General features: G+C 60.9%; 1 protein-coding gene across 7 annotated transcripts in view; it reads right to left on the reverse strand.

Moving 5' to 3' along the window:
* Positions 1 to 3,312: 3,312 nt before the first annotated feature.
* PLPPR3 (phospholipid phosphatase related 3) overlaps positions 3,313 to 27,107 on the reverse strand; it is a 38,277-nt gene continuing 14,482 nt past the window's right edge. The window contains exons 4-12 of one of the 7 annotated variants that reach the window (XM_065578177.1): positions 24,619 to 24,742; positions 23,432 to 23,495; positions 14,886 to 15,005; positions 13,315 to 13,500; positions 11,102 to 11,231; positions 8,103 to 8,298; positions 7,824 to 7,881; positions 7,065 to 7,238; positions 3,313 to 6,849 (exon numbers count right to left, since the gene is read on the reverse strand). In XM_065578177.1, coding sequence (XP_065434249.1) covers positions 5,548 to 6,849; positions 7,065 to 7,238; positions 7,824 to 7,881; positions 8,103 to 8,298; positions 11,102 to 11,231; positions 13,315 to 13,500; positions 14,886 to 14,960 — 2,121 coding nt within the window. In that variant the 5' untranslated portion in view covers positions 14,961 to 15,005; positions 23,432 to 23,495; positions 24,619 to 24,742 and the 3' untranslated portion in view covers positions 3,313 to 5,547. Of the gene's footprint in view, positions 6,850 to 7,064; positions 7,239 to 7,823; positions 7,882 to 8,102; positions 8,299 to 11,101; positions 11,232 to 13,314; positions 13,501 to 14,885; positions 15,006 to 16,582; positions 16,819 to 18,446; positions 20,749 to 23,431; positions 24,008 to 24,618; positions 24,743 to 27,107 lie in introns of those variants that run through there. The other 6 variants (XM_065578176.1, XM_065578179.1, XM_065578178.1 and 3 more) reach the window with 6 other exon arrangements.

Here is a 27,107-nt window from a genome sequence, read left to right on the forward strand (position 1 = left end):
GCTCCCCTCTATCAGAGGCCTGTTTTTTTGTATTTGTGGCATGCAGAGAGAGGCTGGTCTGCTGGCTAGGGAGCAAGACCAGGGTTCTACTCCCCCCCCCACCATGGACTTCCTCTCTGACCCCAGGCCAGTGCTTTAGGGACCGAATTTCAAAGGTTTTTAGGCAGCCAAAGCTGCAGCGAGGCATCAATGGGGTTTCCAAAGCACCAAACCTTCCAAGTGCATTTGAAAATCTCACTAGGTGCCTAAATCCCTTTGAAAATCTGGCCTTTAGTCTGTGCGTGCCTCAGTGCCCCATCTGTATTTGGGGAGAACAGCCCTGCTCAACTTCACTGAGGGGCTCAGTGCATTGCTGTATTTTTTCTGAGATCTGCCCCCCCCCCCCCCGTGTTTGCTCTAAAACACCCCCTCCCCCCTCCACAGAGGGATTCCCCTCTTACAGGCTAAACTTCCAGATCCTTAATGCAATCACCAGCCCTTCCTTAGCTTAATCATCCTGTTTGTAAACAAAATACTGACCACCCCCTGCCCGGGGCACCGCTCCTCTGCAGAACTCACATGTCACACTAATGCTGGGCTGTAGTTAAGAGCTCCACCTGGGAGCTTGCACACCTCCTGTATGAAACGCGGGGGGGGGGGGCTCCCACCCTCCCCCCAAATGGCGCCCTTGGTCTCTGCCCATTTGCACGCAGGCATTCCACGCGTCCCTTGCAGTGCCCAGCCGGAGAGCCAGGCGCGTGGGCGGGCGAGGCTGGGGAGGCTGCGCGGGGCTTTTCCAGAGCCCGGGAATGTCTCGACACGGTTGTGTACATTGCCGGCTGCACGCCGGCAAAGCCGCACGCCTCCGTCTGGGCTCCTGAGTGGGCGTGAGAGCCAGGCCGGGCCACGCAGAGAGGTCAGGAAGGTGATTGCTGGTGGCACCCGCCTCCGGGCCCAGCTCTGGGCTCAGTTAATCCCCCCCCCCCCCCCCCGCCACAGCTGTTTATATTAAACATATGCGGTGATCCGCTTGCTCTGTAAGTACTAGGGGTGGGGTGTGAGGGCTTCCTCTCCCTCCCCCTCCCCTCCATAGGTCTCTGCACCATTCTCCCCCCACCCTGCATTTACTTCAACCCAGCCTGAGCGTCAGGCCCCGCTGGGGGCCTGCAGCACCTGGCTGGCCTTGCGAAGACACACGCGGTCACTCACACCCATGTGCACGGCTCCACCCACGCGGACCTGGCCCATAAACATCGGAGCAGCTGGCTTTGGGGTTAGAGCGGTTTAGCTGGTTCATAAGCCCTACTCTCCTGCCCCTCCCCTGGTGTGTGGTGGTGGGGGGAGCCTCGGGGGGGGGGGGGGGAGGCAGGAGGACAGCATTAACTCGCACAAGGCGGCCAGCATCACTGATTCGTAGTGTCAGTGTTATGAGGCAGGCGTTGGGCTCTCTCTCTAGGGGTTAGAGCAGGGACTGGCAGCCAGACCTGGGTTCTTAGCTCCCCGAGGCTCAGGAGAGGCACCGGTTTCTAGTGGGTTAGAGCTGGCAGGGGCGTCAGGGTTCTACGCCTGGCTCTGGGAGGGTTGGGGCTAGTGGTTAGCGCCGGCGACAAAGCCAGGATTCCTGGGTTCTCTTCCCAGCTCTGGGAGGGGAGTGGTTGGGGGTGGGCACAGACCTGGCAGTCAAGCCCCCTGGGTTTCTGTTCTTTATTTGGCCTTTGGGGAAGTCACGTCACAGCTCTGTGCCTCAGTTTCCCCAGATGATCAGACTGCGCCGGCTTCGTCAAGCACTTGCGCACGCCTCTGCCAAACGCTGCCAACAGGAACCCGGTCGGCACTGCTGTATAACTGACACACGTGCCACAGCGGAGGTGGCGGCAGATGTGCTGGGAGTTAAAATTAGGACCAAAAAAGCTAAAAGAGCAACTGATAATTACAGTGGAACGGGGGAGCGGGGGGAACAGGGCAGGAAAGCTAAAGGAAGAGAGAGGGAAGGCCTGTGCTTTGGGAGAGGGTGGCGCTGAAGTCTGGCCCAGCCGTAGCTGCCGGTCACCTGCCTGCTAATGGAGCCCATCTCCCCTTCTGCGGAGGTGTCATTAGTTCTTGGGGGGGGCTGGTGAGCGAAGCTTTCCAAGCTGGGCAGGGGGAGCATTTGACAGCAGCTACGAAAGGCTCGGCGGCTCGGAGTGAGCGGAAACAGGCTCCAGCCTCCTCCAACCCGCCGCAGCAGGGTGAGCGATCACCAAGCGCACCATGCAATTATCCGCAGGGCGGAGGCCACCAGCTTTGTTTGGGATGAAGTGGAGCCGGGGAGAGGAAAGCGGGATGGGGGGCCCAGCGCTCGGCGAGGGGAGGCTGCTAGAGACATCGGCGTGATCAGGCGATTCGGGGAGGCCCTACCCAGAGCTGTGTCCAGCAGCTGGCTCGAGCATTGGCCAGAATTGATTTTTAACGGGATTCAAGGGAGCGGCAGGTTGGACTGAAGAGCCTGGTGGAGCCGGGCGAACTGCAGGCCCGGCAGCCCACACGCTGGGGATCCTGCATAGACGCCCAGAGCTGCTAGCAAACCAGTAACGCTCTGGGAGCAGCCCCAGAAAGGGGCACTCCTGCCGGATAGGGGCAGTGGATGCTTTTCCCATGTGGTCGGGGGGGACATGGAAATCAGGGCACCTGGGTTCTAGTCCCAGCTGTAGGAAGAAAGTGGGTGGGGGCTAATAGGTTAAAGCAAAGACGAGTGGACCTCAAGCTGCTTGGGTACCATTTGCAGCTCTGGGAGGGGAGTGGCTAGTGGGTAAAGTAGGGCCCGGGGAGGCAGGACTCCTGGGTTCTTTTCCTCCGTATGCCACTCACAGATTCTCACCGTGCTAGTGGAATTTCCTGCTGGCCAGTTTGCCCAGTTTTATAGTCCCTTTGCACCATGGGAGCTGGCATAACGATGCCATAGCAGTGCCCAGAATGATGCCCGTTGAGTATACGGCCAGCCCAGCCCAGCCCAGCCCGGCTGCTTAGCCGGTGAGGTGAGGCCAGGCGAGATGGGGGCTCATGCAGGGGTTGCCTCTCTTCCGAAAGCACAGGCCACATGGCACCATCGGTTCGGATCCCCGATGCAAAAAGGTCCCTTTTGAGAAGCATTATCATGCGGCCCAGGGGCAAGTCACAACTTTGCACAAGGGCAAAGAGCAGCGGGCAGAGCGATGGGGGGGCGGGGGACGACTCCATCACAGGCAGGAAATGCCCACACTGGGGCAATGGAACTTTAACACGGTTTCCAGTCACTTATCTGCCAGCCAACAGCCTGCCTTCCCCCCGCAACCAGGCTGACGTGGAGAGAGACACAGGTTCATTCATTTATTTCCTTACAAACACAGCAGGTTCGGCCATCGCCTGACAGATGCATTTACAGTTTGGGGACTGGCTTAGTGTCGGGGTGTCCCCCTCTCCCACTGGAGCCCCGGAGCGGCTCTGCTTCCTTCTAGTGCTCTCACCCTTGCAGAGCGGGGTAAGGAACGGCACAGGTTACAGCTCTGCGTCAGTTTCCTACCATGACACCTGTAACTCCCCGCCCCAAGCTCCAGCAGCCACGAAGCTCCCTCAAAGGGGGGGACGCGCCCCGTCTCGGCCGCTGCCGGGGGACCAGGCTGGGCTCCATCCTCACGGCTCTCCCGAGAAGTTCCCCCGCCAGCCAGGAACGTGGCTGCCCATGAGAAATGGACAAGCACTGCAGGATCAGAGGAACCCTTCTAATTGCACCGGTAGCATTGGGCAATGTAAGGAATCGAGGCCTGTTAGTCCACTGTGTAATTCCCCTCCCCCTCCCCCGTCCCCCCAGCGTTAGCTCCCCGCACCCTCCTCCCCTGTGGCACAGAGCCCAGCTAGGACCCCCCATCTCTCTAGAGAGTGTATTTCCCCCTTATGCAACCCCTCACCCTCCACCCGCATACACATGCCTCCCATTCACCCACCTGCCCTCCAGCTCACAGCCCTCCCACGGCTCCTGACCAGCCCAAAGGCTAAGCAAAGGCCACAGGGCTCACACAGCTGCTGGCTAGAGCCCGGGGTGATGGGGGACAACATCCATTTCCTGTCCCTTCGCCTTCCCCTGTCCCATCGCCATCTCCTGCCTGGGCCACACAGGGGCCCAGCTGCCAAGCCCACTGAAGTCAGATGTCACTAGGCTTGGGATCAGGCCCACGGCGAGTAAGGGGCGGCCAGCTTGGCTGTGGATTGGGTTCGGTGGGGAACCAGGGGCCGTTTTTCATGGGGGGGGGCAAACGACAACGACAAAAGCATCACGAAGACGTCCTCAAACTTTCCCGCGCTATTTAAAAAATAAATAAATAAAAATCCCACCAGCTCAAATCACAAGGCTGGTGCGAAAGCCCCCTGCTCCTCCCTCCCCCCACGCGTCGGCGGCTCTGATCGCTGTCTCACCCCAGGGACGGCGAGACGAGAGAGACAATTAAATCGGCGCAATCGGGTTGCCCCCATCCCAAGCCTGGGCGTTCTTCCAAAACCAGGATCCCGCCTGGGACGCCCGTGCCCTGCACCACGCTTGTGCCAGGACGGGGCGGTAAAGCGGCAGCAGGACTGAACAGCCTGGTAGCAAAGCACGGAGGGTTATTTATCAGTGTCCACGGCCGATGGGCGGCTAAGGCAAGTGCCCCCCCCGGAAAGCTTTGTCCGTCAGCCTCTTCTGACCGCCCACGGGCAGTACATGGGGTGAGCTTCAACTGTCCCTAGGGATCTCTGTGAGACTCAGCACAGAGGGCAAGGAGTGGCCAGGCCGGGACTGACGCCTGAACAAAGGGCCTCTGAAAAATCTCCAGGCAGCCAGTGAAAAGCCTTTGAGCCCCAGCTAATGCCCATTCCCCACCGCGCACGCCCCGCGCGTCAGCCAGGGAGCTATTTACAGAGTCCGACAGCGTCCAGAGTTCAGTTGGTGGTCGGACGTGCACCCCTGCAAATAAAACAGACGGAGCAGGACATGACACAGGACGCTGGTGACTGGATCCGTTGGCTGCCAGCTCCCGGCGAGCAAGGCAAATAAATCCACAGGCAAGGCTGGAGACAGTTGCCTCAACTGGTAGCCCAGGACTCCTGGATTCCGCCTTTTCAAGGTCATTCATTCTCTCCCACCCCACCATCGCAACAGCTGAACAAACTCAAACCCTCCCGGGACCCGTCAGCACCTGGTTAACAAATAAATAAACATGGAAAATTCCTCCCCTGGTTGGACATTCGGAGTCCCGCGGAGGGCTGGTTGTTTTAACGCCCTGGAGAAGAACTCTGCCGTCCCTGCCTCTTCTAGTCCACCCCTCCCATCCGGCGCTCGCACCATCTTCTCCACGTGCTGCTCCGCTTTGAGGCTGCTGTATATAAATCCCCGGAGGCCCCCCAAAGACAGATGTTCGCCCCACCCCGGTCCTGGCCTCGTCCCAAAGCAGCAGCACACGGAGCGGGCTGATTGTGTCGTTCAGCAGTGGAGACACCCACGAAGGCAGGTTCCCCGCTCTGGACAGCTGCCCTGGGTCGGGGCAGGTGGGGTGGAAGCCGGGTGGGGGGGGGAGTGAATTACTCCTTAAATCTCCGGTTGGCTTGGATTTTCTTGTAGTAGTTTTCCGCCTCGTTGTCCGTGTGTCCGTCCTTCTCGCTGACGGTCAGGCCGGCGGGCTTCCTCCGCAGGGTGGACTCCCGGCTGGCGGGGCCTAGCACATTCTCCGGGATGCCCTCGCCCCGCTCCGCCGCCCCGCTCCCTCCCGGCGCCACGTTGATGGTGGCCACGCTGCCGTAGCGCGGCTCGTCCTGCTCGATGTCGCTGACGGAGGAGCCCGGGGAGACGCCGGCGCTCCTGGTGGGCCGGAAGCCCCGGTAATCCTTGCTCATCTCGTTCAGCTCGTAGGCGTCCTGCCCATCTGAGCCTTTCTGGGCCACCTTCCACTCCCAGGGCCCGTTGCCGGAGGAGAGGTGCACCACGGGGTGGTGCGGGGCGTGGGCGTCGATGGTGACGATGCTGGAGCTGTCCCGCTCTGACGGCGAGCGGTACTGGGAGGAGTCGGAGCTGGTGGAGGACGAGGAGGTCTCCGAGTGCTTGGGGGTGACGGACACCAGGCCCTGCTGTTTGGACATGGCGATGACCTGCATGAGCCGAGGCGGGTTGGCCACCCGCTGGCCCGCCCCTTTCTCCGCCATCATCATCCACTTGGCCCGCACGGCTGAGCTGCTGTTGGGCGAGATGTTGGCAGTGCCTTGGCTCTCCTCGGGGATGTGAACCAGCTGGGATGCCCCCGGCCGGGGCTGGATGAGAACCCGGGGCCCCATGGCGGCCCGCTCGGCCGTGCGGGCCTGCACCGTCGGGTAGAGTGAGGGGGGGACATGCTCCTCTTCATCCACGCCCACCGAGTCTGAGCCAGCCCTCGCGTGCCCACTGGCCTCCTCGGCCAGCGTCATGCTCCGGCCCTCCAGGGATTTCTGCTTCCACTCGGTGATGAGCTGCTTGGAGCGGGAGGCGTCCACGGGGACGTGGATGGTCATGTGGCGCCGGGCGGGGTCGTCCATGGAGGGGGTGTTGACCCGGGGCAGGGTGTTGCTGAAGGTGACCATGTTCTCCTTGCCCATGGGGCTGCGGGGGGCCAGCAGGTCCACGTCCACGCTGGCCCGTTTCAGGCTGCCCAGGGAGTTCTTCTCCCGCTGGACCTGGCGGTTCACCCCGTCCAGCCGGGTCTGGGGGTTGAGCTCGTCCGTGCTGACCGACTTATTCTGGTGGTACACCGAGTCATGGCCCCGCTGGGTCAGGGCCCGCAGGGCGTCCTTGGTGGGGGGGTTGGCCGGGGCCCTCTCGGTCGGCGCTTGGAAGTTGCCCACCGCGTGGTATGCCTGAGGGGGGGAGAAAGACCAGGGGTCAGGGGTTAGACCACACGGCAGCCATCCAGTCACAGTTCGGCGCCCGCGGGCTTCCCACTTTTAGGGAGCTTCCATCGCTCCGAATGCCAGGGACGGAAGCCAACCCCTGGAGGGAGACGCAAAGGCCCTTCCTCTCAGCTCTAAGCTCAGCTCCCGGAGCCGGGCTCTTCCCCGGGGCGTGAACTCACCAGGTAGGCCGCGATCCCGGAGCCGATGAGGAAGCCCACGTAGACGTCGATAGGGTGGCTGCGGTACTGGGTGATCTGGGTCAAGCCGCAGATGCCGGCGGCGATGGCGAAGGCGAAGACCAGGATGGGCTTCAGGAGTTTGGTGCTGTCCGAGATGATGGAGTTGAAATACATCTGGCCAAAGGAGGGGAGAGCGGGGGCCTGTCAGAGCCACGGCTGAGCGCTGGCCCAGCAAATGCACGGGGCTGGCTGGGCAGCCAAGGATGCGACCTCCTGTGTTGGTGGGTGACCCCCTCCCTGCATGGACTGCCCAGGCCTTTCCGGTTTGGGGGAGCACCTCGGCTAGTCCCAGGAGGGTGCGTGTGTGTGTGTGAGAGAGAGGGAGAGCAAAGCACTCTGTGTGTTTGCACGCATGGGTGCGTGTTGAGGGGGCATTTGATTGTGTCGGGGGGCACCGGAGGTATGTTTGCATTTGCATAAGGCAGGGCGCTGCGTGCACGTATCCATGCGGGTGTATGGGAGTACATGGGGGGAGGAGCATGGGCTGGGGGGGCACCAAAAGGTGTTTGCGTGTGTGTGGAGCAGCACGTGTGTGTGTGTGTGTGCACAGTGAGGTGGCTTGCCTGGGGAAGGCGCTATACGGGGGCATGCGTGAGGGACTGAGCTGTAAGCATGACGCAGGCGTGTGTCTGCGGGCTCCACATACTTGCATCAGCCTGCGGTTGCAAGTCGGGGAGATAAGGAGGCGGGTGAACTCACCGACACGTAGACCGCGGCGAAGGCTGAGAGCGTTGCATGCTGGGACGGGAACGTCTTCCTGCAAAAGGGAAACAAAGGACAGCTCGAGCAGCCTGGGCTAGTGCTGGCAGGGACCCGGCTGCGGCACAGTGAGCGGGCAGAGCCCAGCGTGGTACATGCAGCGGGGCCCCGGCAGGGGTGCGGGTGAGAAGAGACGGCCTCAGGCTCCCTTCCTTGGGGACCATCGGGGGCAGAGTCCCTCAAGCCGAGCCCTTTGGCCCCGGACTGCACGGGACGTACCTGGCAGAGAGAATCGCATTCTGGTCCTGGCCCGAGCAGATGTCCTGGGTGATGTAAGGGTTGGAGTCGCAGGAGATCCCCAGCAGCGTGTAGTTGGGCTTGCAGACGGTCAGGAAAAAGGGGGCGTGGTAGCCAGTGGCCAGCTGGATCACGTCCGTCACCAGGGCGGTGGCACAGAGTCCGAACACGTGGACCCCTGGGGGCATCACGGGCGGGTCACGGGTTAGAGCCTTGGCCACCGGGGAGTCACAGATGTTCTTCTGCCCCCTCCCACCTGCCTCTCCCCCTCCTCATAACCCCTCCCACCTGCCTCTCCCCCCAGCCCCTCCGTCCACCTCCCCAATCCCCCTCCCACCTGCCTCACCCCCTCCTCATAACCCCTCCCACCTGCCTCTCCCCCTCCTCATAACCCCTCCCACCTGCCTCTCCCCCCAGCCCCTCCGTCCACCTCCCCAATCCCCCTCCCACCTGCCTCACCCCTCCTCATAACCCCTCCCACCTGCCTCTCCCCTCCTCATAACCCCTCCCACCTGCCTCTCCCCCCAGCCCCTCCGTCCACCTCCCCAATCCCCCTCCCACCTGCCTCACCCCCTCCTCATAACCCCTCCCACCTGCCTCTCCCCCTCCTCATAACCCCTCCCACCTGCCTTTCCCCCCAGCCCCTCCGTCCACCTCCCCAATCCCCCTCCCACCTGCCTCTCCCCCTCCTCATAACCCCTCCCACCTGCCTTTCCCCCCAGCCCCTCCGTCCACCTCCCCCAATCCCCCTCCCACCTGCCTCTCCCCCTCCTCATAACCCCTCCCACCTGCCTCTCCCCCCAGCCCCTCCGTCCACCTCCCCAATCCCCCTCCCACCTGCCTCTCCCCCTCCTCATAACCCCTCCCACCTGCCTCTCCCCCCAGCCCCTCCGTCCACCTCCCCAATCCCCCTCCCACCTGCCTCTCCCCCTCCTCATAACCCCTCCCACCTGCCTCTCCCCCCAGCCCCTCCGTCCACCTCCCCAATCCCCCTCCCACCTGCCTCTCCCCCTCCTCATAACCCCTCCCACCTGCCTCTCCCCCCAGCCCCTCCGTCCACCTCCCCAATCCCCCTCCCACCTGCCTCTCCCCCTCCTCATAACCCCTCCCACCTGCCTCTCCCCCCAGCTCCTCCGTCCACCTCCCCAATCCCCCTCCCACCTGCCTCTCCCCCTCCTCATAACCCCTCCCACCTGCCTCTCCCCCCAGCCCCTCCGTCCACCTCCCCAATCCCCCTCCCACCTGCCTCTCCCCCTCCTCATAACCCCTCCCACCTGCCTCTCCCCCTCCTCATAACCCCTCCCACCTGCCTCTCCCCCTCCTCATAACCTCTCCCACCTGCCTCTCCCCCCAGCCCCTCCGTCCACCTCCCCAATCCCCCTCCCACCTGTTCATAACCCCTCCCACCTGCCTCTCCCCCTCCTCATAACCCCTCCCACCTGCCTCTCCCCCCAGCCCCTCCGTCCACCTCCCCAATCCCCCTCCCACCTGTTCATAACCCCTCCCACCTGCCTCTCCCCCTCCTCATAACCCCTCCCACCTGCCTCTCCCGCCAGCCCCTCCGTCCACCTCCCCAATCCCCCTCCCACCTGCCTCTCCCCCTCCTCATAACCCCTCCCACCTGCCTCTTCCCCCTCCTCATAACCCCTCCCACCTGCCTCTCCCCCTCCTCATAACCCCTCCCACCTGCCTCTCCCCCCTCCTCATAACCCCTCTCACCTGCCTCTCCCCCTCCTCATAACCCCTCCCACCTGCCTCTCCCCCCAGCCCCTCCGTCCACCTCCCCAATCCCCCTCCCACCTGTTCATAACCCCTCCCACCTGCCTCTCCCCCTCCTCATAACCCCTCCCACCTGCCTCTCCCGCCAGCCCCTCCGTCCACCTCCCCAATCCCCCTCCCACCTGCCTCTCCCCCTCCTCATAACCCCTCCCACCTGCCTCTTCCCCCTCCTCATAACCCCTCCCACCTGCCTCTCCCCCTCCTCATAACCCCTCCCACCTGCCTCTCCCCCTCCTCATAACCCCTCCCACCTGCCTCTCCCACCAGCCCCTCCGTCCACCTCCCCAATCCCCCTCCCACCTGCCTCTCCCCCTCCTCATAACCCCTCCCACCTGCCTCTCCCCCCAGCCCCTCTGTCCACCTCCCCAATCCCCCTCCCACCTGCCTCTCCCCCTCCTCATAACCCCTCCCACCTGCCTCTCCCCCTCCTCATAACCCCTCCCACCTGCCTCTCCCCCCTCCTCATAACCCCTCTCACCTGCCTCTCCCCCTCCTCATAACCCCTCCCACCTGCCTCTCCCCCCAGCCCCTCCGTCCACCTCCCCAATCCCCCTCCCACCTGTTCATAACTCCTCCCACCTGCCTCTCCCCCTCCTCATAACCCCTCCCACCTGCCTCTCCCACCAGCCCCTCCGTCCACCTCCCCAATCCCCCTCCCACCTGCCTCTCCCCCTCCTCATAACCCCTCCCACCTGCCTCTTCCCCCTCCTCATAACCCCTCCCACCTGCCTCTCCCCCCAGCCCCTCTGTCCACCTCCCCAATCCCCCTCCCACCTGCCTCACCCCTCCCAGGTTTGGCCAAGGCCAGGTGTGGAAGTGCCACAGGACAATGAACATTTTCCATTTCCACAGCACTTTTCCTCCCCAAGCGTGGCGCAGGCTAGAACCCCAGTGAAATGCAGCCACCTCTGGGGTGGTGCACAAGAGCAGTGGAGCAGGCCCATGATGGGGCGAGAGGCCAAGGGCATCCATGCGGCAGGGGCAAGCAGAGAGACACTAACGCGGAGGATGAACGTGGGGCTTTGGAGCCCGCAGTGATCTCTCTGCTGCTGGATGTCGCGCTCCAAGCTGCACGTGCTTCCCATGCAGGCTCCTCCGTCGCCGCCCCATCTTCATCCAAGCCCTGGGCAGCTTCACAAGGTGGATCCCCCCCAGATACAAAGAACTGACAGGCTCCAGGCCAGGACTGCGGCAAAACCTACCCACAAACCTTACAGTCCTGCGCAGGAAGGAGTTGAAGTTGCAACCTCCGGCGTTGATGCTCCCCTCCGACCCACTGCGCCCCTTCAGCTTGGACTGCAGGCAGTAGATGATGCCTTCCCCGACCATGATCTGGGGGGAAGAGCAGAACTCAGTGTGGGCCACACAGGCTTGTTGGCAAGTCAGAGCGAGGCGTATAAATGTAGATGTTTTGGCACAGGGGCAGGTCCTACCCTCTCCCAGCAGGGGGCGCTGTAGGGAGCGGGGCAGGAGTGCTGGCAGGGGGAGCTCCCAGGTACTCCACTCCTGAGCTCTCCCAGCAGGGGGCGCTGTAGGGAGCGGGGCAGGAGTGCTGGCGGGGGGTGAGGGGGAGCGCCCAGGTACTCCAATCCTGACCTCTCCCAGCAGGGGGCGCTGTAGGGAGCGGGGCAGGAGTGCTGGCGGGGGGTGAGGGGGAGCGCCCAGGTACTCCAATCCTGACCTCTCCCAGCAGGGGGCGCTGTAGGGAGCGGGGCAGGAGTGCTGGCGGGGGGTGAGGGGGAGCTCCCAGGTACTCCAGTCCTGAGCTCTCCCAGCAGGGGGCGCTGTAGGGAGCGGGGCAGGAGTGCTGGCAGGGGGTGAGGGGGAGCGCCCAGGTACTCCAGTCCTGACCTCTCCCAGCAGGGGGCACTGTAGGGAGCGGGGCAGGAGTGCTGGCAGGGGGTGAGGGGGAGCGCCCAGGTACTCCAGTCCTGGCCTCTCCCAGCAGGGGGCGCTGTAGGGAGCGGGGCAGGAGTGCTGGCAGGGGGTGAGGGGGAGCGCCCAGGTACTCCAGTCCTGACCTCTCCCAGCAGGGGGCACTGTAGGGAGCGGGGCAGGAGTGCTGGCAGGGGGTGAGGGGGAGCGCCCAGGTACTCCAGTCCTGGCCTCTCCCAGCAGGGGGCGCTGTAGGGAGCGGGGCAGGAGTGCTGGCAGGGGGTGAGGGGGAGCGCCCAGGTACTCCAGTCCTGACCTCTCCCAGCAGGGGGCGCTGTAGGGAGCAGGGCAGGAGTGCTGGCGGGGGGTGAGGGGGAGCGCCCAGGTACTCCAATCCTGACCTCTCCCAGCAGGGGGCGCTGTAGGGAGCGGGGCAGGAGTGCTGGCGGGGGGTGAGGGGGAGCGCCCAGGTACTCCAATCCTGACCTCTCCCAGCAGGGGGCGCTGTAGGGAGCGGGGCAGGAGTGCTGGCGGGGGGTGAGGGGGAGCTCCCAGGTACTCCAGTCCTGAGCTCTCCCAGCAGGGGGCGCTGTAGGGAGCGGGGCAGGAGTGCTGGCAGGGGGTGAGGGGGAGCGCCCAGGTACTCCAGTCCTGACCTCTCCCAGCAGGGGGCACTGTAGGGAGCGGGGCAGGAGTGCTGGCAGGGGGTGAGGGGGAGCGCCCAGGTACTCCAGTCCTGGCCTCTCCCAGCAGGGGGCGCTGTAGGGAGCGGGGCAGGAGTGCTGGCAGGGGGTGAGGGGGAGCGCCCAGGTACTCCAGTCCTGACCTCTCCCAGCAGGGGGCGCTGTAGGGAGCAGGGCAGGAGTGCTGGCAGGGAGTCGGGGGGAGCGCCCAGGTACTCCAGTCCTGACCTCTCCCAGCAGGGGGCGCTGTAGGGAGCGGGGCAGGAGTGCTGGCAGGGAGTCGGGGGGAGCTCCCAGGTACTCCAGTCCTGACCTCTCCCAGCAGGGGGCGCTGTAGGGAGCAGGGCAGGAGTGCTGGCAGGGGGTGGGGGGGAGCTCCCAGGTACTCCAGTCCTGACCTCTCCCAGCAGGGGGCGCTGTAGGGAGCAGGGCAGGAGCGCTGGCAGGGAGCTCCCAACTACTCCAGTCCCAACACAACACACATCCCCCTCCCGCACACTCTACCGTTGCCCTGTCATACCAGGTGGCTGTGCACAGGGGCCCCGAAACCTGGCCCAGCTTTGCATTGTCTCTGCAAGAACCGCAGGTGCCGGGGCTGCTCTGGGGCAGGAGGGGGCATCGGGGCGGAGGGGCCTTTGAAGAAGGGGCACAAGTTAGGGCTGCCGTAGCCTGTGCCGGGGCTGTACGGGCCCCTGCGGTCTCTGAAGAAGGGAGGTGAAATCAGGGCTGGGCGCAATCTGTCCACCCCACTCTCCAGAAGGTCCCTCCAGGCCTCTCCCTTCCCTCACCCCCTTGTCTCAGCCCTCCCGGTCCACGCGGAAAGAGAAGCCCCCCCCGGCTTGGAACCGGCTACGTACCGAGGCGGCAGGAGCAGCGAAGGCCAGGCTGAGAAGCATCAGCAGAGGAATCATCTCCTCATTGGTCTCCACGTAAGGCATGGACAGGGCCCGGTCGTAGCACTGGAAACCCACCTTGGCTGGCTTGAAGAGGTCGGTCAGCTCCAGGAAATACAGCGTCACGATGGAGGAAGCCACGATCGGGAGCTGGGCGAAGGGCAGGAAGGAAGCAAGCAAAGAGGTGAGTCAGGAGGAGCATGGTCAGGTGGGCTCAGTTTCACCCCCCTGCCACGCTACAGACCTGCCTTCAAGGGCCTCAGGGCAAAATCACCCTCTAAGGCAAGTCAGGGGTGTCACTGTAGTCAGTAGACACCACTCCCTTTTCTGGAGCTGGGAACAGAACCCAGGAGTCCTGACTCCCGGTCACCCCCACAACCACACTCCCCTCCTATAGCTGGGAATAGAACCCAGGAGTCCTGACTCCCGGTCACCCCCACAACCACACTCCCCTCCTATAGCTGGGAATAGAACCCAGGAGTCCTGATTCCCAGACACCTCTGCTCTAACCACTAAGCCACACACCCCTCCTATAGCTGGGAATAGAACCCAGGAGTCCTGACTCCCAATCACGCCTGCTCTAACCACCGGACAGTCTCTTTCCTATGTGTCCGTACAGCACCTGTCACAACCGGGCTCCAGTCTCTAGGGGCGGCAGTAGAAATGTTAAGCAGACCCTCTGCCTCATTCATTCCTCCCCCTAGGCCTAGCGTCTCTGCCCATCCACCGACCCCACTCCAACGTGGCCCAGAGGGGCTTGAGGGGCAGAGCTCGCCAGCCCTGATGTACCGATCCCTCTTCCCCTGCCCTCAAGGTCTGCGGCCCATTTTGTGGTGAGCGTCTCCATGGGAGAGATTTTATTAGAGCCCGAGACACAGAGAGGAATCCTGCAGCTCTGCCGCCCAGGGAGCAGTCATGACATGCAGCCACATGCCTCAGTTCTCAGTGACACTCAGGCCACACTGGGCCCCTCTGGCAGAGTCAAAGGGCTTAAGGTGGGTGGAAACAGCTTCCTGAAAATGGCCCTGCCAGGGGTCTCCCTGGTCAGTGCAGGGCTGGCACAAGGGCTCTTGCACCCAACCCCAAGACAGGGGATTGCTGGGGGTGTGGCCAGGGCACACTGCACTATGGGTATTCGCTGTTTGCTGGGAGTCACGGGAAGTAGAGTGCAACATAGAGCAGCCACAGAGCTGCTCTAACTTACCCCACGGGTTGAGCAGACCCACCCACAAAGTAAAGGAAGGACAAAGGTAGATTAAAGCCACCTTAACACTCCTCCATCCAGGCCCCATGCACAGGAAAGGAGTAACTGAGAATCAGCCCCAGAAACGGAATCAGCTCCAGATGTGTAAATCGAATCATCTCCCATTCATTCCCCCCGTCCTCAGCCCCCGCAGGGCTCAGCTGTCTCCGGAGAGAGCATCTCACATTCCGCTGACACTCAGCTCCCGCCTCGCTGCAGGGACGTGGCACGCAAGGCAGCGCCCGCCCCCTCCCTGCTGTGCTCTGGGTCCCTTTGAAAAGCCTCTACCCACCTCCACAAAGTAGAAGCACGGAAGGAGCGTCATGCTATCCTTGGGGGCCTTGGACTTCTCTTTCGTGGAGATCATGGTGTCGGCTCAGGGGGCAAGCGACGGGGGCTCGCCTGGGTCAGTCTAGACAACGGGACACACGGCAAGCGTTAGTTTAGTGGCACTCAAGGGGAAGTGGGGAGGGGGGAGGAGTGCTGTCTGTGGGGGGAAGATCATAGTTACTCCAGGACCACCCCAGCACTGGAGTGAGTAGGGCAGGAGCGCTGACTGGGGTGGGGGACTCCCGGCAACTCCAGTCCTGGCCTCTCCCAGCAGGAGGCGCTCGAGGGAATGGGGCATGAATGCTGTATGGAAGGATCCAGCCACCTCATACCCAGCCTCACCCGCGTTGCCCTCCTGTCCGGGCTCTGCATTCATAAACTATTTCAATCCCCTTCCCGCTTGCCCCTTGTCTCATGCCCGTCCTGCCCACACACACACCCCCAGCCTGTGGCAATGACACACACGCCCCGCTTTCTTTCCCCAGGCTAAGAGCTCTCAGTGTGATTCCCCAGCCCAGGGTTGGTCTGCCCAGCCCGGGGGAGTTGCGTTCTGTAACAGACCGGAGGTGGGACAGGGGTGGGGAGGGGAGTCATGTGGCAATCGATGGGTGAGGGGGAAGGACCCCGGCGTGGGGCTGACGTGGGATTTAAACGGCTCACTCTGGGGATGCTGGAAAAGGAGGGTGAGGGTGCGAGGGGTAAAAAGCCACGCGGCAGGCGGGCAGGGCGGGGTGATTACTAGAGAAAGGGGAAAAACAAGGGGTGCCTTGAATCCATCATCCCAGCCCGAGGGGGGGGGCTGGGGGAAGCCAAGGGCCTGGTTGGGGTCTCAGCTGCAGAGGGGGTCCTGCTTTGCCCATTCTCCAGAGCCCTGCAAGACACTGATGCTGCAGCAGGTGGGCCAGGCTATTGTATTCAAAATCCCAGCGGGGGTGGGGGGGGGGGGGTTGCAGGTGGGGTCTGAGTCCCCCCCCCTTGCTCCCCAACCGGCCAGAGCCCGGCGGGGCAGGACCCAGGCTCCTACCTGCAGCCCGTGGAAGGGTCCCCGCTCGCATTGCAGCCCGTGGGCTATACGCGCGAGGGGCGCCCCCTAGCGCTCCCCCCCCATCGGGCCAGCCCCAGCTCCGGATCCCACGGAACAAAACGCCCGGGTGCCGCGGCGCGGGATCGCGACCGGAGCCAGGCTCCGTGGGGAGGGGGGCGGGTCCCCCACGCGGGTGACAGGCTCAGGGAATGGGGCTGCACCTTCCCATCGGAGCCAGCCGGGGGGAGGGGGTGATTGACCCTGCCAAGCTGCCCCCCCCCATGGCCGCTACCCAACCCCCCCCCCCACACGCGACCCACGCCCCCAAACTTTTCCCAAGTCCTGCCCGAGGGAAGCGGACCCGGTGCTGGGACCGCCGGAGCCCACCCGTGGGAGGGGGTGGGTGGGCAGGGGGGCGCACCCCCGGCTCGGGGGAATGGGGTTGGGGGGGGCAGCCCCACCCGAGCCGTGGGACCCGCTGGCCTGGGGATGGGGGGGGGTCTGTGCCATATGGAGCCCCCCCCCCCCCCCGCCCGCCGGGCTGCAGCAGAGGGCGGGATCCAGCCCTTTGTCCGGCCGCCGGGGCGGGGAAGAGCCCGGAGCCAGCAGGTGCCCGCCCCGCCTCGGCCACTCACCTCGCCCGGACAAAGGGGGGCGCGGGGCCCGGGCCGCCGCGATCCCCGGGGGGCTGGAGCCGCTCGGGCGCCCGGGCTGGGCGGCTGCTGCTGCTGCTGCGAGCGCGCACAAAGCCCGGGGAGGGGGGGGGGGGGTCGGGCTGAATTGGGGCGGGGGGAGCGAGCGGGTGCGCGCGGCTCGGCTCCTGCCCGTTTCCATGGCGAGCCCGGGGCAGCGAAACAAAGGAGCGGGCGGGGGCGCCCAGGAAAAGGAGCGCGGGGGGGGGGGGGTTGCAATCAGCGCCCCCCCCATACAGCTTTGCGGGTGGGGGGCTGATACCTGCCCCCCTTAAGGGGAGGGGCGGCTCAGCCCCCCCAAAGCACCTGCTTGCAGGGCGGGGCCGATCGTGCGCCCCCCCCTTCTCCCCACCCCGTGCATCTCGCAGCTGGAGATCAGGGGACTGGCCAGGGGGCGGTGGGGGAAGCCATGCGGGGGGCTTGGCTAGCTGCCTGGCACACATCGGCCTCCCTTCCCTGCACCCACACTGCCTGGAAATCCCAGCCCTGCGGAGATAGATCCAGTCCCACCCACAGCTGGTGGGCCTGGGCAGCAGCGAGCGGATCTGAGTTCCCAGCACACCTCGCCCATCTGCCAGGACCCACTCCTGGGCCACGGGATCTTGGTCCCTCCGCGGAGCGGGTCAGTGCCCAGGGCCGGCTGGGCGTGGGTGGAGACCTACCACCAAACTCACTTCACATGAGAACCCCTGGATGGCCCTCAGCTGGGAGCAGCCCTTGGCCACGGTTGTGTCTGGATAATCTGGAGAAACCAGACAGGCGAAGCTTTGCCCAGGTGGCCATGCTCACGGGACACCGGCATGCCTGGCCTCGCGGCGTGCGCTTCTCGGATATGGAACACGGTGGGCACCACTAGAGGGTTCACACGCTATTTAAAGGGAGGCTACACCATTCCTATACAGTCACTGTCCCCACCTGGCAGGGGCGGCTCTCTGTATTTTGCGGCCCCAAGCATGGGAGTCAGGCTGCCTTCGGCGGCATGCCTGCGGGAGGTCTGCCAGTCCCGCACCTTCGGCGTACCCGCCGCTGAATTGCCGCTGAAGCCGCAGGACCGGCGGACCTCCCGCAGGCATGCCGCCGAAGGCAGCCTGACTGCCGCCCTCACGGTGACTGGCAGGCCGCCCCCCGTTGGCTTGCTGCCCAAGGCACGCACTTGGTGCGCTGGTGCCTGGAGCCGCCCCTGCGACCTGGGCTGGAGCCGAAGGTTTCAGAGGCCACTGTCCCCAGCTCTCACGTGGAAACAAGAACCGCGGCACAGCAAGGTCTCTGCATGACCACAGACACCAGCCAGATGGCCATTTCCACGGCAAATCCCAGCGCCGACCCCCACCGAGGAGTCGGCAACTGGAGTGAGCTTGTCCATTCTCAGCTGGCTCCACGTTCACTCAGCCGTCAGCCCATCCTCCGCCCAGCTTCTCTGTCTGCGGCATTTCAGCCCCCCTGCTGTCCCCTCCAGCAAGGCCTGGCAGTGCCATGTTTACTGGGTACCTTAGTTCCCAGACAGGGCCCCCAGAATCCTTTGCACTGGCTGCTCTGGTGCCCCCTTCAAAGCACCCACTGGTGCAGATGACTGCAGGGTTGCTCAGGAAGCTGCTCACGGCGCATGACACCTGGAGGTAGCGGGGGCACAATCAGGGTACCTGGTGGGAGCGGCGCAATGGTGGGCCAAAGCCTGTTCTTGCCCCAATCCACACACAGCTGCTCCGCCCCCCTGCCCTGGGGACCCTCCCCACAAATCAGCAGCACCCAGCAAGGAAAATGCCAGGTCTGGATCTGAGCCCCTCCTCATACCACTCCAGGCTCTGACCTGGCCGGCCCCAAACTGGGACTCCCTCCTGGCATCTGGCCCTGGTACCTGCCTGACCATCCCGGAGGAGAGCGCTGAATGAGGAGACCCCTTCGCAGGCAGCGCCGCGGCCCTGAGGGAGGGGTGGGAACTTCAGCAGCGTGACTGGCATCGCAAAATCCTCTGGCCCGGTTACCTAGCAACACGGAGGCTGCCTGAGCCTGTGTCTGGGGATGCTCGCATCCTAGCTCCCTCGCTGGGCGGGGCAAGACGGCAGCTTCCCTAGGGCCTGTTCAGCCTGGCAGAGAGACGGTGGGGCAGACACGCCTCCATCCCAGCCCCTCTTCCTCACTGTAGCTCAGCGGGGCCTCCACGGCAGGACCAGCCTGGGGGACGGGCAGCTAGGAAGGGACCGGAGCTGGGATCTGGATCCAGACCCAGAACATCACGAAGTTCAGCGGTGCGGGGGGGGCTTAAGGCCTGGTGCTGACTCTGTTCTCGCTAAAATCTCAGGCCCCATATTCTGACCTTCCCTTGCCAGGACTGAGCTGCGGAAGAACTAGGTTATGGGAACTCTGCCTAGGATCAGCGCCCGCCCACGGGGATCTGTGTGCTGGTGCCGAACCCAGCTCTGCCTTCCCAAGACCAAAGGCAGGATTGCTCCCTCTTTTTTAGTAACACTTTGCCCTTCTAGAGCATCTTTCATCCAAGGATCTCAAAGAACTTTATAAATATTGGCTTTCTAGGCCTTGCGAGTCTCCCATGTGGTGGGTTGGTATTATCATCCTTATTTTATAGATGGGGAAACCGAGGCACAGAGCAATGAAGTGATCCACACAGTGAGTCAGTGATGGCATAGAATCCAGGAGTCCTGTTGCCCAGCTTCCTAGCCCAACCAGTCGATCAACGTCTCCTCCCACAGCTGGGAATAGAACCAAGGTATCATGAATCCCAATCCCCTCTCTAAGTACTGGGGACCGAGACCTGGAAACCCCATAACCGTGAGGTTCGTAAAGTTCCCATCCCAGCATGGAATGGGGAGATCTCAGCTCTGAGACCCTGCTCGAGGGCAGCCCCAGGTGGGAATGCGGTAATCAGCGGGAACAGCCCAGCATTCATATCTCAGGAAAGCCGGTTTGCCCTGGCTAGCAGCTGCCTCCCCTGGGCCCTGGCCTTTCACCGCCAGCAGCTGTGTGTGATTTGAACACTGCACCCCTCTTGCTTTCCTTGCTGATCTGATGGGCTTAGTGCCTAACCTCCCTCCTTCCATTGCTGCAGGCTCTTTGCCTGTCATGTAACCAAGCTGCAAATCTCCCCTGCTCCCCCTGGTGCAATTACTCTCACTGCTGCGCCTAGCTTCCCGGATTCCCTTCCTTATCTGCCAACAGTTGCACTGGGGAAGCACTGACAGGCCCGTAGGCATTTATCCAGGCAAAACATCTCAGCTGGAACCCGGGAAAAGGGTCTGAACAAAAGGATCCTGCCAAGTGAGCCTAAGATTCACTCTACCCCGCTCCGCCAGCCCGGGGATGGATGCTGTTGGAATGGAGCTCAGTTTAGGCCCCGGGGTGGGTTTCAGAACCTAGACTCCAACCCGAGCCACCCTGGGTTAGGACCTCATCAGCTGTCTTCGTTCCATTTCTGGCCCCATTTTTTTTAAAATCCCAAATCACTGAAATCCCATTAGATTCCTGTTAGAACCCATTTCACGTAAACCTCGTTAGCATTATTGACAGAAATCAGCCGTTCTCACAAGCCATGGCTGAACCAGAAAAGTACAGCCTTCCTCCCAGCTTTGTCTCCAACCCAGAGGCAGGATTCATAAGAACGGCCATAGTGGGTCAGTCCAAAGGTCCATCTAGCCCAGTGTCCTGTCTTTCTACAGTGGCCAGTGCCAGGTGCCCCAGAGGGAATGAACAGAACAGGTGATCATCAAGTGATCCACCCCTGTCGCCCATTCCCAGCTTCTGGCAAAAGGGATTCTGGATTCAAAAGGGATCAGGCTTGAGGTGGTGGATTCCCTGCCTCCAGCCCTGTGGAATGTCTCTGAGCCTTTCCAACCCTCCAGCTGCACATCAACTCCTCCGTTATCAGATGTCCTTGGATCAGCCCCCCCCATACTGCCAGGAACAGATGGAGACGGAGGTGGCTATGGTTTGGGTATGTCGCTGTTTGAGCTGCAAGTGGATGAGACAAGCTCACTGCCTTGGAGTTCTATATTATAGATTTAAAAAAAAAATTGTCTCTTTACACCCCGGCATGTCACTACCTGCTGTGAGGCAGGGCCGGCTCTAGCGTTTTTGCCGCCCCCAGCGCGCGCACGCGCACACACACACACACACACACACACACACACACAGTCTCAGGCGTGTCTGAGCTGTGCACAGTGCAAGAAGGGAGCAGGAGATAAAAGTGTGAACCTGACAACAACAGATGTAAATCTAGCAACCATACTATAAATACCAAAGAATATTCAGGGAGAAAGCCCATGCTAGCAGCTAAAGGTTCTTCTCAGATTTTGTTCAGCATTAGCTGAGGACTGACAACTCAGTACTTTCGTGAGCAGCAGAATTAGCCCCAGCTCGGAGACGGGCCTCTCTGTACCATAGGGGAGTTATTTACGGCATCTGACGGTTTCTAACAGTCCCTGTGGAGTCCAAGAACTGAATCTAGAGAGGGAAAGACATGCCGCCAGTATCTGAGACCCAAACGTGGCGGGGGGGTGGGGGGAACACCACCAAATCCAGCCAGCCCTGGACAGCTGTAGTGTTTAGTAAAGATGCCACCAGGAGAGCTTCTCCCAACAGAATAACTGTTAATAGGGGCAATGGAAATGGGGGGGGGGGGGGGCAAGCGCCCAGCCATGCAAATACTGTAGGAGTTGGTTCTGCCTCTGCACCTTGTTCCACTGCCCTTGCTGGGAACCAATCATAGAATCATCAGGGTTGGAAGGGACCTCAGGAGGTCATCTAGTCCAACCCCCTGCTCAAAGCAGGGCCAATCCCTAACTAAATCCCCAAATGGTCCCCTCAAGGATTGAACTCACAACCCTGGGTTTAGCAGGCCAATGCTCAAACCACTGAGCTATCCCTCCCCCTGTAAATGGTGTGCACGCACTGGGGGAGCGGTGGAGGTGAAAGTGGGACGTAGAGGGGTGAGATTGGCTGCTGCAACACCCAGGATTAGGCTGGGGGAGCAGGTAGGAACCGGGGGTGGTCAGGCCAGATCCTGGAACAGCTACCCCCGGCGGCTGGCAAGGGAGCCACAAGCTACTGGCCTCCCCCGCACCCCCTCTCCACCTGGAGACAGCTCCCTGTCCCTCACCAGTCTCAGCAGCTCCCCCTGCAGAGCACCCCCCTTGTATCCCTTCGCCCCCCCGTTCAAAGTGAGCTTCCCCCCCCCGCCTCTGATTGTTGAGCAACTTTTAAGCGTGAGCCGTTGACTTGAGTGATGCAATAAGAACCTCTCCCAAAGCCGAGCGTTTTGTTGCTGTAACTGACAGAGTGGGATGTGACGCGCTCCGTAAGCGGGGCTGGGCCGCGATACAGCCTTGCAGTGGGTTGGAGCCTGACCTGGCTCTGTTTGGATTTCGTGTGTTGGAAAACTAGAATTTAGTTTGTTTCATGGGGGGGGGGGTGAATGGGATGGGAGAGGAGTCCTGACTCTTCTGCCTTGGGATATATTATTGTTATTCTTTGGCTTCCCATAGCCCCTGTGAGCCCCAGTCGTGGACCATGGCCCCACTGCGCTAGGCGCTGTACAGACCCAGAACTACAGCCGCTGCTAGACCATGTGTGAGCGAGTTCGGTAGGAAAGATCACGCTTCTCGTCAAATGTTTCAGACATGTAAGACTTAGTCACGCGGGAGCCAAGTTAAACAAACAGGCGGGACTGGGACTCAGGGGCCCTGGTTTTGTTCCTGGTTCTGCCACTGGCTGACCTTGGGCAAGTGACCGCCCTGCTCCGTGCCTCAGTTTCCCCATCTTTTAAATGGGGATAATGATACTGGCCTCCTTTGTAAAGTGCTTTGAGCTCTATAGGTGAGAAGAGATAGGATTAATTACTATTATTATTAAGCTCTCTCCCTTGATTCAGCATTGGCATCACAGCCTTCACCCAAGTAAACCAGGCAAACCAGAGCAGCTTTCTGTATGCAGGGAAGGTTTCTAAAGAACACTGCTGTCACCTCCACTCATGTGAGGAACAAACCCGGCACTCCACCCTCAGCTTTGTTTATCGAGGCGTGGGGGTTTCACATGAGTCACGTTAGCTGAGTGAATTCCCAGGACTGGAATAGCAGGATGGGGCTGTGGGTCAGGACGGAGGGGCATTGGCAGAGCGGTGCGTGGGGAGCCCAGGGCTGGGATGGCAAACAGACAGGCCGAGCCCCAGTCTCTCTCTCACCCCCCGTCTTTTGGCCAAGCTGAGCTGTACACAACCCAAAGGAGGTGGGTAAAGGCGGCTTTAAGCCAGCTTTGAACTCCCTGATCTGGGGCCTGTCTAATTGCCAGCATATATTAAAACAAGTTCAGAGCTGTGCCAATTTCCACTCATAACCTCAAGGGGCTGTTCTGGCAGCGTAGGGATTGCCCCTGCCATGCCCCGTCTCCTGGGAACTCCCCCTATGCTGGGGGGGGAGCTGCAAGGGAGAATACTGTATGGGGGCTCTGCACCCCAGAAGCACTCTCATGGCGAGGGGGAATCCTCAGGAGGCCAGATCCCATAGCTTCACAGCTACGTTATACTACCAGGATCTGGCTTATCACCTTTACAGGAACAACAGTGCACAGAGCAGGCGTGACCCTAAACTCGCACTGACACTGACTTCAGCAGATTTCCTCCGGTATTACACAACCATCAATGAGCAAAGGGCCAGGTTCCCTTGGGATTCAGCCTTGTGGCGCAATAGAACCACTATCCCACAGATCCCCATCAGAGCCGGCGAGAGGCTTTTATTCAAGTCCCGTAGCTCTCTTTCATCCTCCCGCTCTGGAAGTGAAACTTACCGGACGTCCCCCTCACCTTCCCACGTGCACTGTATTTTAACGAGACGGCCAACGCGGGTGGCAGCTGCGGAAGGAGGAGAGGAAATGTGACACATTTCCTAATGAATCCCTATGTCGAAAACTTGCACTGAATTCCCCTCATGAAATCTACAAAGGCCTCTCACCGGGTGAAGTGCTAGTGGGACCAGCAGACTCAGGTTGGTCTCCAAGGCTTTAAATAGTCTCATTTGAGGAACAACATCTGTCCTTGGCCTAAATTGGCAATTCAGGAGCTCCTGACCTCAGTATAAAGGCTCTGATGTCTTATTTAAACAGATTTCTGAGACTCTGGCTGGAGGGAGGTTGTCTGACATTGATCCGAGATCAGAACCACGTCTGGTACGGTATCTAGATACCAAGGAGGTGGACAGCTTACAAGTATCTGCCAAACTCTTCATAGAAGGCAGATGGACGGGGAGATAGGGTGCTGGACTGCAAGTCAGGAGTCCTGGGTTCTCTTCCTGTCTCTGCCTGTCACTTGCTGTGCGACGTTGGGCAAGGAACTTCATTCGCCTCTCCCTGCCTCAGTTTCCCTCTCTATAAAAAAGGCAATAACAACACTCACCCTCCTCTGCGGAGTACTTTGAAACCCTGACATGAAAGGCGCTCGAGAAGTGTAATACAGTAACGAGAGCGTCTCACATCCAAGGGTGAAGCAGGTTTCACTGGTCTGCTCTCAGGCGAGGCCAGGCTGAGACGGAAGGTGATCTAGCTCCAGTATTTGGGTTGCAAGCGCTTCCTGTTCGTTTACAAACAACTGTTTCTACTCGATTGTGTTTGGATTAATTTTCTTGTCACTGAAACCTGGTGGTTTCTCTCTCTCCAAGCTCATCTGGGCAAAGTCTAAAGCGTGGGGCTGTTGGCCTCTTTGCCAGGAAACTGGCGCAACCCCTGGAATTTCAGAACTGCGTCCGAGTCTCCAGCCATCCCTCCCCCCAGGATAAAGGGGAGGAAAACACAGCAGGGATGCGCGGAATGTGCCCCCCTTTGGGGAGGGACTCTGCGCCCCTTCTGAAGCATTAGTCAAACCTGGTTTTTGGGGACCCAAGCCTGGCATGGAAACCGAGGCGTTAGCCCCACCTAGTGGCACAGATGAGAATGGCGGGAGAATAAGACCCCCCCCCCATAGCCCAGCCTCATTTCTTTACCATGCTCTCTGCTCCTCCGCCTGCTCTCTTCCGCGCTTCAGGCGGATCTCGTGGGCTTGCCATGTACCATGGATCCCTGCCTTCTCGATAAACGTGGGCCCCTGGGCACAGCACAGCAACCAGCCTGGAGAGAGGAGGAGAGAACACTCACCAGGCGAAGAGACGTTCGTCACATTGCTCAATGCACCACTGGAAGGCGCTCCGATACTACGGTCATGGGCATGGTATAAAAACCTACAGAACAGACTAGGCTCCCTCCCTTTCCCCTCTCTCTAGAGCAGTGGTTCTCAACCAGGGGCCTGGGGCCCCCTGGGGGGCCGTGAGCAGGTTTCAGGGGGGCTGCCAAGCAGGGCCAGCTTTAGACTCGCTGGGGCCCAGGGTAGAGAGCTGAAGCCCAGGGCTCTGAGCTCCACCAGCTAGGGCTGTAGTCAAAGCCTGAGCAATGTAGCTTCACGGGGGGGCCCTTTGGCATGGGGCACCAGACAATTGCCCTGTTTGCTACCCCCTAACTCCGGCCCTGGCTTTTGTATGCAGAAAACCAGATGTTGTGGCACAGGTGGGCCGTGGAGTTTTTATAGCATGTTGGTGAGCGGGGAGGGGGGCTCAGAAAGAAAAAGGTTGAGAACCCCTGCTCAGGAGTGCTTCCCTGACCCTCACAACATCCCTGTGAGGTAGAGCAGGGCTAGTCTCCCTAGGTTTATATTTGGGGAACGGTGGCAGAGAAAGACTAAGTGACTTGCCCAAGGTCACCTAGGAGTCTGAGGACAGAGCGGGGACTTGACCCTGGGTCTCTCCAGTCCCAGATGAGCCCCCTACCCACTGGGGTGGGCTGACCAGTGCTACACCACTTTGCTCTCCTTGGCTGACTTGGGTCATTGTGGTTCCACTTCATCTGAACTCTCTGACCCATGCAGCTGCCGAGGGGCTGAGGTTTGCACCAGCGGAGGCCTCTGGAGCAAGGAGCGCTGGACCCCGAACTTGGATGAACTGATAATGGCGGCTGCGCCACACCTCTCTGCAGCCTGCGTGGCAAACATTAACTCACTCAGCTGATCACTCCAGCAGGCAGGGGCTCGGCCTTCCACTCTCTGGCTTAGCGCCTCTGCATTTTCCTCGCAGGATATTTCATTCTTTGTTATCTCTGCCAGACACATCAGATTCCTCTCGGCTGGCCGGTCTTCTGCAGCCAGACGCGCCAGTATAGCCAGGGTCACTTGCCTTGTGATAAAAAGCATCTGGTCCAAGGTCCTTTCGGGTGCTGTTGTCCGGCTTCCAAGAAAACTGGAGCTCCATTAGAACAACCTCTGATGCCTCTCTGTTGACAGCACCCACTGCCCCTGCGCTGGGATCCTTTACATTGCTCCGTTTGCGTCTAAATCTATTCCTCCAGGGGCAGTTTTATCTTCAGATTTTAATTTTAGAGTTGAGTACCCCAAGTCATGAGAGTTTGTGTCCCACTCACAACCGGACTCGGCCCTGGGGAATACTGACAGGGGCGACCATGAGGGACACGTAAAGGCCAGATTTACCAAGGTATTTAGGTGCCTAGTGGGGTTTACAGCAGCGCAGATGCCTAACTCCCACTGGAAGTTACTAGAGCCCAGATTGTCAACGGTATTTAGGTGATAACTTCCATTGAAATCAATGGACGCCAGGGGCCCAAACACCTGTGAGGATGCAGGCCTAGGCTCCTAGCTTCATTGTAGGCTCCTAAACCCCTTTGAGAATCTGGCCCTAAATCACGACCTTCTCCAAAACATGATGTCATAAGAACAGCCTTACTGGGTCAGACCAAAGGTCCATCCAGCCCTGTATCCTGTCTGCCGACAGTGGCCAATGCCAGGTGCCCCAGAGGGAGTGAACCTAACAGGTAATGATCAAGTGATCTCTCTCCTGCCATCCATCTCCAGCCTCTGACAAACAGAGGCTAGGGACACCATTCCTGACCCATCCTGGCTAATAGCCATTAATGGACTTAACCTCCATGAATTTATCCAGTTCTCTTTTAAACACTGTTATAGTCCTAGCCTTCACAACCTCCTCAGGCAAGGAGTTCCACGGGTTGACTGTGCGCTGTGTGAAGAAGAACTTCCTTTTATTTGTTTTAAACATTCTGAACACACACCCACACTTTCTCCCTTTCACTCACACCAGCCCTTTACTTTTCTTTCTGACCAGTTACATTCCAGATTTACCAGTGTCACTTGGCCACCTTTGCTCTTACCCTAATAGCCACAGGGTGGCTTCCCTGAGATCTCAGACGATGCCTCCCCGAAACCCCCTTCCCTTGGCCAAAGTTCTGTCTCACGGCCTTGCCCCAGGTCTAGGGCTAGCAGAGGGCTGCCATAACCCCACCACTGAATTTAACAGGGGCAAAAAAAGGTGCTGGCTTGCAGCCCTGGAGACCAAAGTCCTGGCTTCCTCCCCAGCACAGGTGCGCAGAGAGAGGAATCAGGTTGCAGCGGTTCCTCCAGTGACTTGGCCTATCC

This window comes from Chrysemys picta, chromosome 25 (assembly GCF_011386835.1).
Source record: "Chrysemys picta bellii isolate R12L10 chromosome 25, ASM1138683v2, whole genome shotgun sequence".
Lineage (NCBI taxonomy): Eukaryota > Metazoa > Chordata > Testudines > Emydidae > Chrysemys > Chrysemys picta.